The sequence below is a fragment of the Esox lucius genome, chromosome 6 (genome assembly GCF_011004845.1).
Source record: "Esox lucius isolate fEsoLuc1 chromosome 6, fEsoLuc1.pri, whole genome shotgun sequence".
Classification (NCBI taxonomy): domain Eukaryota; kingdom Metazoa; phylum Chordata; class Actinopteri; order Esociformes; family Esocidae; genus Esox; species Esox lucius.
Window position 1 is genome coordinate 14536428 of NC_047574.1, and position 12858 is coordinate 14549285.

At 42.8% G+C, this 12858-nt stretch overlaps 1 protein-coding gene and 1 long non-coding RNA gene across 4 annotated transcripts in view; both read left to right on the forward strand.

Annotated features, from left to right (window-relative positions):
* Positions 1-12858, forward strand: part of atrnl1a (attractin-like 1a) — a 247344-nt gene that overhangs the window by 69674 nt on the left and 164812 nt on the right. For both annotated transcript variants that reach the window (XR_004575815.1, XM_010869853.3), the window contains exons 17-18: positions 1509-1722; positions 3348-3536. Coding sequence is in view for 1 of the 2 variants with exons in the window: in XM_010869853.3 (XP_010868155.1) it covers positions 1509-1722; positions 3348-3536 (403 nt within the window). In the remaining variant the exon portion in view is untranslated. The remainder of the gene's footprint in view (positions 1-1508; positions 1723-3347; positions 3537-12858) is intronic.
* Positions 3559-7183, forward strand: LOC105010524. 2 transcript variants are annotated; one of them, XR_828019.3, is made up of 4 exons: positions 3559-5797; positions 6269-6390; positions 6498-6696; positions 6814-7183. It is a non-coding gene; the product is annotated as an uncharacterized LOC105010524 (long non-coding RNA). The 2 variants fall into 2 exon arrangements; XR_828018.3 differs by having other exon boundaries at positions 3559-6390.

Genomic DNA, 12858 nt, shown 5'->3' on the forward strand with positions numbered 1-12858 from the left:
ATCGTGTGGTCCCCAAACCTGACACCCTCCGGCCCCTGGCTGCGCCTAGAAATTCTGTCCATAAAAATTACGAACAGAACCGGCGACAAAGGGCAGCCCTGCCGGAGTCCAACATGCACTGGGAACAAGTCTGACTTACTGCCGGCAATGCGGACCAAGCTCCTGCTTCGGTTGTACAGGGACCTGACAGCCCTTAGCAAAGGACCCAGGACCCCATATTCCCGAAGCACCCTCCACAGGATGCCGCGAGGGACACAGTCGAATGCCTTCTCCAAATCCACAAAACACATGTGGATTGGTTGGGCAAACTCCCGTGAACCCTCCAACACCCCGTAGAGGGTATAGAGCTGGTCCAGTGTTTCACGGCCCGGACGAAAACCACACTGTTCCTCCTGAATCCAAGGTTCTACTATCAGCCGTATTCTCCTCTCCAGAACCCTGGCATAGACTTTCCCGGGGAGGCTGAGAAGTGTGATCCCCCTATAGTTGGAACAAACCCTCCGGTCCCCCTTCTTAAAATGAGGGACCACCACCCCGGTCTGCCATCCCAGAGGCACTGTCCCCGACCGCCACGCGATGTTGCACAGGCGTGTCAACCAAGACAGCCCCACAACATCCAGAGACTTGAGGTATTCAGGGCGGATCTCATCCACCCCCAGTGCCTTGACACAGAGGAGTTTCTTGACTACCTCTGTGACTTCAGCCCGGGTGATGGATGAGTCCACCTCTGAGCCCTCATCCTCTGATTCCTCAATGGAAGACGTGACGGCGGGATTGAGGAGATCCTCAAAGTACTCCTTCCACCGCCCGACGACATCCCCAGTTGAGGTCAATAGCTGCCCACCTCTACTGTAAACAGCGTTGGTAGGGCACTGATTCCCTTTTCTGAGGCACCGGACGGTTTGCCAGAATCTCTTCGAGGCCAGCCGATAGTCCTTCTCCATGGCCTCACCGAACTCCTCCCAGGCCCGAGTTTTTGCCTCCACAACCATCCGGGCTGCAGTCCGCTTGGCCTGCCAGTACCCGTCAGCTGCTTCAGGAGTCCCACAAGCCAACCAGCCCTGATAGGACTCCTTCTTCAGCTTGACGGCATCCCTTACTTCCGGTGTCCACCACCGGGTTCAGGGATTGCCGCCTCGATAGGCACCTGAGACCTTACGGCCACAGCTCCGAGCGACCGCTTCGACAATGGCGGTGCAGAACATGGTCCACTCGGACACTCAATATCTCCAGCCTCCCTCGGGATCCAGTCAAATTTTTAATTAGTTAAATATAATGTTTTTCCCATTAATCTTCACAATACAGACCATAATAACAAAGTCTGAATACTTTCCCGAAGGCACTGTACATACATATACTGTATGCATATACAGTATACAACATGTTTTTTATACTCTGATTAATTCTAACATGGTTCCCCATCCTTAACCTCTGATCTCTATCTTCTCCTCGCATTGCCTTTTCTCCTCCCCCTCTCTCCCCTTTCTCCTCCCCTTCCTGCCCTGCAGAAGATGGCTCCATGGGTGGGCCTGAGGAAGATCAACATCTCGTACTGGGGCTGGGAGGACACGTCTCCGTTCACTAACTCGTCTCTGCAGTGGCTGCCGGGTGAGCCTAGCGACTCTGGTTTCTGTGCCTACCTGGACAGGGCAGAAGTGGCAGGGCTCAAGGCCAACCCCTGTACCGCCAACACTGACGGACTCATCTGTGAAAAACCAGTGGGTAAGTGAGAGGGGCTGGGAGAGGAAGGGAAGGACAGAGGGAAGGAGAGAGGACGAGTGGAGGATGAATCACTAATATGCTCTTTGCTCATTTCTCCAATCACACACACATCCCACTGACACAGGGTTGAGAGGAGCTCCGGGGACTAGCTGAAGTGCAGCGGCCCTGGATGGAGAGCATGTTGTGGGGTGAAGGGCCTTTTCTTAAGGGCCAACATGAGGGGGCTGTTGTCATAAACTCAGCAGCTCTCCAGTTGCATGATCATTTCCGCTCAGTTTTTTTCTGCATGCTGACGGGGATTCTAACAGGCGACTCTTAGGCTCTACTGTAGATCCAACTTCACATCCACCGTAACGTCCCACTCACATTTGACCTACTTTTTTTGCTTTCAGCTTTGACAAAAGCAGAATTCACTAGTCGAATAACTTTAAAAGAGGGAGATGAAGTGTTTTAGGAAGAGTAACATTATACCTGGAGAAGATCACAGTCTGGAGTGTTTGACAGTGACCGTCAGGGACAGATTGTCCCACATAAACACAAGTAGCCTGGTAACACATACTGGCCTGCCTGACTCCCTGTCTTATTGTATCTTCTTTTAGCCCAATTAAACCATCTTTGGTCTCACTTTTATTTCCGCAGATCAGTCATTAATGTCAACCAAATCAATGGTGAATACTGTCATTTTTAACATCATTTCTGCACCCCCTCTTTTTTCCCTTTTTTCTAATGCATCATTCCACACTCAATCATACACAAAAAAGATATTATACAGAAAGACAAACACAATACTGTGTAAGTAGTGCATTGTCCCTTGCTTCTATATCCAAGCTCCAGGAAAACCACAAAACAATCGGCATGTGGGTGGTGTGGGTGGTGCATTGTTATGGTCTCCAGTGAGACTGTAACAATGTGTGCAGTTGGAAAACCAATGCATTTGTCTGACTGACACTCGACAACCTCCCCGGACCTGGAAAGCACCTCATGTTCTCGGTCTTGTCACTGGGCTATTTGTTCAGCTCAGATCGGGTTTCGTACACATGTTACTCAGGTATGTATACTGTGGATTGTGGATCGTGACCAGATGCACGACTGTGCCTTAGGTTATCCTGATATCATAGTTGGGATGTTACCCATCATTGGCTAACCAGCTCTCTTCATTGGCCACACTTCAGGTCACAACAAACATCAACCATCTTGGTCTCACTTAACAGTCCAGAAATGCTGAGCGGCCGACGCAAATGAGGCCTCAAATTGTGGTTTTAGCCGCCCTCCCTCCCGTAGCTCCCCTTTGTTCCAACAGAGAGGGAAAATTGGTAACCGAAGACATCCGGCTGTTTCTCATTACCTTTCTCCTCTTTTGCAGGGGCGTCTGCCGCTCTGAAACCTTACCTCAAATGATGGGGTTAGAAAGACGGAGAAAATTACTGTTGTGTACCTTTTGCTTTTCCGCTGAATGACTCATTACATGACACACGGTGGTCTCGGGTGCTTTCTCTAAAAACAGTCTGTCCTGGACGGAGATTCACGTTTCAGAGGCAGTGTAAATTTACGTGACCTCCCTTGGGCTGATGTTCAGAGCTACCTTCAGGGTTCTGGTCAGACATCTCCCTTTCCTCTGTTCACAGTTAGTCCCAACCAGAGTGCCCGTCCGTGTAAGACGCCATGCTCCACGCGAACCACCTGCGCAAACTGCACCAGCCAGGCCATGGAGTGTATGTGGTGCCGCAGCACCCAGCGATGTGTGGACTCCAACGCCTACGTCATCTCCTTCCCCTACGGACAGTGTCTGGAGTGGCAGACTGGAGAATGTGTCTGTGAGTACACAGGCCGAACATATCGCATCTGTGCGCGCGCGCGTGTGTGTGTGTGTGTGTGTATTTCTAGAAAATGTCTGAGTGCTTCATTTAATCGACTGCAATGTTAATGGGCCGAAACATAAGCATTTGATACACCTGCAACAACGTCTGCTTCATCGTGGGTGCGCCCAATAAAACGCTGACACTCTGGCTGTGACGGTCATGGGATTTTAGGTAAACAATTGTTTTTCGCTCAATAAAGCCACCTTTACATTCTTCTGTCTTTGAATTAGAGAGACACATTTCTTCCACTTCAGTGGAATTCTGAAATGTCAAGGTGGGACAAGGGAACCCGGAGCCAGCACAGCCATAGTTTATCCAGCCAAGTTAATCAATGAGTTTGGTTAGTTAGTACATATAAAGGCTCCTCTGCAATAGTCAGACATGAAACAAATGACCACCGCTGCTGGATCCTTTGTTTCGTTTTGCACCAGACACTGCATGTGTATGACAACATCAGCCCTTGAATGCTAGCTAGTCAGGGTTGAAAAACACTTGCTGGCTTGCTGGATGTTTAATGTGAGCTAGCAGGAATTGTAGCTAGCCATGTCATTTTGAAAGCTTTCAAACGTGCTGGCCTGTTGGCCTGATTAGCAGTCTATCTTATATAGGCTACTACGGCAATCAAAGTCTGAAGCAAGCTAGTTAGACAGTTAGCAATTGGCTGGAGTTAAGGGTAAAATGAACAGCTTGGTGAGGGTGAATTTACTTACATTTATTGCAGCTAGTCTTTTAGCTAGTTGTTGCTAAAGTTCTAGCTACTTAGTAATTTTTTGTTTCTGATTGTTATCTGCAGTGGTCTGTTCCTGTGTAGCTTAAATGGTAGAGTTTGAAGCTTGTAACACAATTATTGTGGGTTCACACGGGGGGTCAGGACAAAACATGAAAAGTGAAAAGTATAATCATCTGCTCTAATGTAAGGTCATTTAGAAATAATCTCAGCAGATTGCACAATTTATCTCATTTAACAGAGTCCTACTGTTTGACATCTGCTGCATACTGTAGCTAGACATCCTTTTTCAAGACCTTTATTTAAACAGGATTCCCAGGGTAGTCCAAGGTAGCTTAATAGGGGTGGAAACTCTTCTTGTAACCCAGTCCATCAGTGATGCCTTGTAACACCTCAAATCAGTCAAGTGACTTGCTTGCACAGAGCTCCAAAGGTCTTCACAACATTATATTGGTTCTATGGGTGCAGCAGTGCATGAGGATGTCCAGGAAAAATGTCAGATCAAAGCCTGATGAAAATATGTTAATACACACTTCTGGGGAAAACAGAATTACGTTTTTTGTCCAGATTTTCTGCAATGTTGGAAACTTGTGATAATGCAGCCAAATGTGTCCAATCCAATCTGAAAACAGCATAACATTAAACATCGCACTAACAGGGCATGCCGAGGAGGTTCCTTAAAATGTATCATCAAATTAAAATGTTTGTGCTCCATTCAAAAAATGTGGGCTTAAAAATGCCCTCCAAGGTTTTTGGATTTTGGAAGTATGTTTATGCAGTGATACGTGCCAACCCTAGTACAAGCACAATCAATGACAGCCTCAGTCAACAATAGTAGAATTGATCGGTTGATGGATTTAATGGTTTATCTTAGTGTCTTACAAACAAAACAAAAAACTATGGGAAAAAATTATCTCTTACTCCACCCTCTGTTTTCACTCAATGCTCAGCTTAGTAAAGTTCTGGAGTTAGTAATGATTTCCTCAGGGTAAGTGTAGCTCAGAGAAATCTGAATCTGCCCAATCTTTGCGGACATATTCTGCTTTTCAGTCAATCAGGTGCTTCCACTGTCCCAGACTCTTATGCCACCCTCCCTGCCTGTGGGTACTATAGGGAAATCAATAATGTATTTTCAGAGAGATTGATAAAGAGACAGAGAGAGAATGAGAGTGAAAGAGAGAGATTTGTTTTGTAAGGCACTAAAGTAAACAACTCAATGGAAAGTACATGCTCTGTTTTGTTTCCTTTGTCTCTGATGTTCCAGTGGTTTTAGGATTACGACCTTCTCATGATACATACAGTGATGTATTTGGACACTGTTAAATGTGTTTCTGTAAGGGTCAGTACTACAGCAATTTGGATTTGACTGTCAGCTTTGAGGGTATCTCCATGGTCCGTGTACCCAGTGGCCAACTGTTATACCACCTTAAACAGGAAAACTGATTGTTTCACTGCTCCATATTCGTTGTCGACATTCCTACATAGCCAGGTGAGTGTATTTTGTGTTCCTATACTGATATTCATCTAGAAAATGTTTGTGTCTGGGATAAATAGCTAGGTGAGTTATTTGACAATGTTTATCTAGCCAGCTACCGTAATGTTAACCCTGCTGCTCTAATGTATTAGCTAGCTAATAGAGAAGGCTATGTTACAGCACAGTACAGTTTGAAGCTAGCTGGCCATACAACAGATGACACTAATAGTACCACTTACTGTGTGATCAGGTCTGCTAGAACACTGACCAACGTCACTGAGGTGCTGTGTGTCTGTGAGAAAAATTGCTAACGTGCTACATGTTTGAACATTATGATAATATTTATTTGATAATCACTTCCGTTCATTTTGTGTTCCTGCACCTTTTGTTGGGGATGCGGAAGTGCAGTGCTGTGTGTTCAGTGGAGCAAATATAGTGATTGTGGAATGTGGAATGTACTAAGAGCAATGTGACCTGATATCTCAGGTACAGTTCTCTGTGTGTGTTCCAGGGGAAGCTGTCATGGAAGAGCCAGCACGACCCAAGAAAGAGAGAGGGTCTCCAACTCACTAAATGCTAGCGATCACCCTCAGCAGAGCCGATGACAGGTGGTCGATACATAAACACATATGGCCCTCATACTGCTAATCTTACACTGACATTACAACAACCATAATACAACATCCTCAGTAACCTCTCTTAATCCCAACTCCAGATGGTCTGTGCCGTTAACCAGACCTGGTTGTAGCTCCCCCCCAGGGTCTACTACATGATCTTCTGGATTGCCTGCACCCACCCACCATGAACACTTCCCTGTCATCACATCCAGGACCTGCTGCTGCCCGTGTCAGGAAGAGGCATCAAACACTGACATTACTCCCAGTGGAGAAATGATCCAGTTGCCCCTGAGAGAGGTAAGAGTTAAAGAGGGAGGAGGTGGGGTCTATGCCTACGGGCCGAAGTGTGTATTTCATGATGTCCTCAGTCTGAAGGCTCTAACCCGTGTGTGTGCCTGTGTTGTTCCATGACAGGTTGGCAGAGACGACAGCTGCAGCTCTTTGACAAACCAGCAGAGCTGGACCCTGGAAACAGGGGAGAGGGCCTCAAACACACCCAGCGCAGGGGATACCTTTAGAAATGGAAGACCAATTGATGTGATTTTAGTCATTTACCAGACATCTTTATCCTGATCAACTTACAGGGGCAATTAGGGTTAAATGCTTTGTTCAGCGCTGATTTTCCAGCCAGCTACTTTTCTGCAGACCCAGTGCTTTTACCATATGTGCCATTATAATAACCAGAAATGCAGACCCTACCTTTACCATCAATTTGAATCACGTCCACCAAAACAGGTGCAAAATTATTTGAAAATCATGGTTGAATAACTTGAATAAAATTTGACATTTGGCCTTGTTTGGTCTTAACTATATGGTTGTGTGGTAACACATTGTTCCAAGATCAAAAGACATATCTGAAGCCCTCAGAAGAAAGATTATTGATAACTAAGAGTCTGGGAGGGATACAAAGCCATTTGAAGTACATAATTCGGCTGTGACGGGTCATCTATAAATGAACAACATTATTGGCACTCCACATAGGTTGTTCCATTAAGCCAAGAGCTGACCGAAAGATGCTCACAGAAGTCCTTAAGAATTCCAGGGTTACATCAAGGGAACTACAAGCCTCTTGCAACAGTCAGTGTTGAACGTGGCCTTCATGGGAGGTAAGGAAGGAAGAAGCTTCTGCTGTCAAAAAAGAATATCAAGATGTGACTGATGTGTGCCATACTACATCTGCCAGACCACATCTTGCAAAACACTGCCTTTGAACAAAAGAAGCTCATTCCAATCGTAAAACATGGAGGCGGTGGCATTATGGTTTGGGGCTGCTTTGCTACCCCAAGTCCTTTACAAATTGCCGTCATGATACAACCATGAAATCCATATTGTTCCAGAGAATTCTTGAGGCGATGTGACACCATCTGTCTAAAAGCTGAAACTGAACTGAAAATGGATCATGCAACAGGACTGTATTCCAAAACACATGCAAAGATAAAACCAAATGTATCCAAAAGAAGAAATGGAGGGTTAGGGAATGTTTTAAAGCCCCAATATCAATCCAATCAGAATGCTGTGGGAGAACTTGAAGCGGGCTGTGCATACAAGAAAGCCCTTAAACATGACGCAGTTGAACCAGTACTGTACAGAATAGTGGGCAAATAAGTACTCCCAGTCAATGTAAGAGCCTGATAGACAGTTAAAAGGAATGGCTACATAAAGTTATTTTAGCCAAATGGGGCAGCACCAGCTACTGAAGTACTTATTTTCCACACAATGAGATTGTATTGGTGTTGATTGTTTATGAAAAAATTATTGCAAAGCCTAATCTGTCAGTATGATTTGTTCAATTTGGTTACTTTTATCTGTCAACAGTGTTGAAGTCCAAATATGTAAAAGAAGAAAACTTTCCAGGTGTATTATTTCAAATGACTGTAGCATCTGCCAAAAACAACATCTATCCTCTAGGCACCTCTCCTCCTCTCCTCTGTGCCAGCCTGTAAAATAACACACAAACACATTTGTTTTTCTATTTTATGGGTACTGGAAAAATGCCTTTTCCCTATCCCCTTGCCCTAAACCTAACTTTAAAGATACCCAAAACCTTAACCGCATTAACTTAACCTTCACTGTATCTTTCAAAGGTTTTCACCCCCTCTGATATTTTTTTGTAATTGATACAGAGTTTTTGGCACTACAAACAAAGAAAAAATCTGCTAATTCTTCTAAATGTATTACAAATATAAAATAGATAATAATTGAAGTATTCTCACCCTTTAAACAATATTTGGTAGACGTCCCTTTGACAGCAATTACAGCCTTTTTCGATGTACCTCTACAAAACTTGAACATCTGGACAAAACATTTTTGAAATTTTTTCTTTGCAAAATAGTTTGTATTGTTGATTGGTGAACAGCAATATTACCTTTTCCCATGTATTCCCATTTGGGTAGAGGGCCAAGGCTTTGACTGGTTTCCTCCAAGAGAGTGATCTTTTTGTCAATGTTCTTAAGTAATGCAGCCACCACCACACTTCATGGAAGGTGTTCTCAGGATGATGTGCAGTGTTGGGCTCATGTGACCATGCAATCTTCTCCCACTTGGTCTCGGAGTCTCCCAAATGCCTTCTGGCAAACTAGCCGAGTCTTGATGCAACTGTTTTTTAATGATAGCTTTCTTTTTACCACTCTCTCATGATGGTCTCTTTTGTGTAGCATTCGGGCTATTGTTGCGACGTGCACAGTGTCTCCCAGCTCCGCCATAGAAGGCTGTAAAACCATTAGAGGTCCAATAAGCCTCTTGGGCCTCCTTGATACCAAGTTTTTGTGGACAGCCTTTTTCTAGACAGATTTACAGTGGTGCCATATTCTCTCTATTTCTTAATAATAGACTTTACTGTGCTCTGGGAGATATTCAGTGCCTTGGGAATGTTCTCATATCCTATCCCTGATGGGAAGAACTTTGAAGAACCTTTGTTCTTATGTTTTTTTTTTAGGAATTGAATTAACCAACTGAGCGACATCCCAGAGACAGGTGTTTTTAATCAAAAATCATGCAAAACTCCTTAATTGCACACAGATGTACCCCATTCAACTAATGATGTGCCTTCTAAAGACAATTTGTGGCACCACAGTTCATTCAGGTGTCAAATCAAAGGGGGTAAATTCTCAGACAATCCATTATTTTCATTATGTAAGTAATTTAAACCATTTTTCATTTTGACATTATGGATTTTTTTGAGTTGATCAGTGAAATGTGGAATAGTCCAAAGGGTGTGAATAGTTTTGGGAGGAGTATGTTAGACTTAACCAATCCTTAATGACTAAAACTAACCTGCAATGCCTAAACCCAAAAGTAACCCCAAATCTGGTCCCCACATATACACACAGCCATGGATGACAGGCACACACAGCACATTGGTTATTACTGTGACCTAGTAACATAATTAGCATGTCTTTGCAGCGTATTCATCATATAATAATATATTGTTAAATGAATAAAAGATGGATAGAGAACAAGTATATTGTTTATTATTATTTTAATAGTAAAAAAAAAAAAGCAATATGTGATATACAGGGCTAGACATAGTGAATTCATACTGTTGCTATACAAGACACATTTATTTGGATGAAAATGAACAATTGCACATGAAACACAATTGGGGCCATTGTCAAAAGCAGTGCACTGCCTAGTCAAATGGGAGGGCGTCATTGGGACAGATTGGGAATTGGGTGACAAATGGGAACAACACATACATTTCACTCCCTTAATACTACTTCACTGTCAGTCTTTCCGTGTCAAAAAGTTATAGGAACAAATGAGTGTGTCATAACAAAAGTAGTGTCAAGCTGATGTTGCTACTAACAATAATGCTTTGTGAATTTCCATTCTTATAGTCAGATGCAAAGAGTAACACAAATGGATGCCATCTGTGGAATCCTTTTTTTTTTTTTACGACTTTTTATTGTTTGAACAATTAACTAGGGGAAGAGCTTTCAACATATCTCGTCACGGACACGTAATTTGCCTGAACACCACCCCCTCATTGTATCATATACGTACAACAGAAAAGACATACTATGAATAATGTCATTGTTGTTTTGCGTAGGGGTGTGAACAATTAGACCACATCCCCTGAGTGCCCGCATTTTTAACAGGGTAGTCTGGACTCATTCCGTTCATCTACTAATTAATGGTGAGTGTGCATTTCTATGTTGGAAAGTTAACACCCATGTCATGTTCATGTAATAATTCAGAACATATAATTGGGTGACAGCCAGGTGTACTGGTTCCTGTTGATGTGCAGCCACTGATAGCTGGTGTCTGTTTCACCTTGTCTGTACCCTGACACTGTTTGTTGTGTTCTTTATGGGTGCTTTTCAGGTGTACTTTTTAGTAACCAGGAGTTGTGTTTCGGCCTTTCTCATTGTTCCTAACCACACAAGCTGCAATCTTCTGACAGTCCAATACATTTGCTTTGGGTGTTCGGCATTCTACTATGAATATCCCTTATGGGGCTTTACCTTCTTTCGACCAATTACTGTTTTGTGTTTCCTGCCACCATTGTTCACCCCTATGGTGGTTATCACTCAACCTCGGCGGACAGGCACAGTAGAAAAAAGATACACTCCACTTATAGCCACTGTGATGACCCTGTAAGATGAATGGCTATGGGACCCCTTGTCCACCGAGGAATGAGGCAGTTGTCAAAGAGGCAGCGCCATCCAGAAACACACATCACATTTCCAAAAGATACACTAGTTATGTGAATTTTTTAACTAGTTTTAATTGTTAAGGTAAAACACTTTATTAAAAGCGATTACTTTCAGATCACTGTGAATATCAGTACACTCTTAACCTAATCACGACTTTGATCAAATAAGCTTCATTTAGCCTCGTATAGACCTTTATGCAAAAAGGTCTGCTTATCTTGCAATGACAGGTTTTGGGCAATTGTAATCCTCTCGCTTTGCTTCTTTTCTGGTGATAGCTAGTTATAATAATGCAAAAGCTATATTTGCAGCATTTTCCCACCAGAATCAGAACTTTAAAACCTCATTCCAAAAAAATTGAAAATCTAAAGTTAATCTAAAGTTAACAAAAAGTAGAAAAATAAAAATAGTTGATTACAGCTTTGAATCCTATTGTGTAAGTCAGTATTTGCTTTGCACATCTGGATTTTATCGCATTCTTCCTTGTAGATTTTCTCAAGCTCTGTCAACAATACAACTTACCGTTACAGCACAGCATTGTGCCTAACAGTGATTTTTCTAAATGTGAATTAATGTGCTTAGTTTGCCTTAGTTGCAGGTTTTTGAATTATTTTATTTTTTTAATAAAATCATTGCCATGGTTTATTGTACTATACATTGATTCATAGTACATTGTAGATACATTTTCTGTTTGGATTGGAAGGGTTTTGGAAGAAAAAGGAAATAAGATTCACTTTTTGGTGTACTGTTCATGGGATGTATTTGAAAGGCCCATGGGAGGTCAGTGACTCCAATCTGGCTGCGCTTCTAAAACAATGTCCCCCATAACACAACGTGATTCTGCTGCTGCTTCTGGAAATGGGCTTTCTCTGTGTGAAGGTCATATTTCAGCAGGTAATTAGGACACAGTCTGGACCTTGTTCTCTTTAGATCAGTTCAGCTTCAACATCTTCTTGCTTGCTATTTGGGTTTCTATATTGGGTATCTGTATAAGCACTTTAAAACTGCAAATGTAAAAAAGGTCTTATAAAATAAATGTAATTACTTGAAGCTTGCACACACACACACACGCACACAAACACTCTGGCATTGGCAGTGCCCACCTTTTGCTTCTCACCATGTGCCTGGCACAACTCCTAAATGTCCAGCAGTATTTGTCTGATCAACACCTGAATATGTTATGTTAGCAACCAACCATTCTTCTCTTTAAGCACACAAAGAGTGTTATGTAGAACAAAACATTACTTTAGTCTACCTACTGATGCTTCATTCAAAGATCTGGATAAAAATGGATGGCCAAAATGAGAGTGACTTAACAATCAAGGATAAATCACAGGGAGTAACAGTACCCTAGTTTAAACCGTAATAGTTCAGCCAAATTTATAGGATGGAAACAGAAAGATATCACACATGAAAATGGTGGTACACACTCTCCGAATTGTCTGGCCATTAACAAGAACCACCATGCTGGATTTTTGCCTGGGGTCTTATCAACAGGTTTGTTACACAATTGGTTGCTCAAATCCAGCTGAAATTTGATGGACAGACAGATTTCAAAAAGTGAGCCTGCTGTCTTTTAAATGACTTGGATCCAGTGCCCAGAAAACATTTGACTTTTTCTCCCTTTCCCAAATGTGTTATTGTGTCTACAGCCCTGTCTAATCGCAACAAATCCCAAAGGATTCGGCTAACACTGTTATCCAGAATGACATGTTATTCGTTGTTTGCATTTATTACCTATAGAACTATTTTTATTTTCTTATGGAAGGAGAAGGAATATGCCAATTGGAATCTGCAATTATTAGTT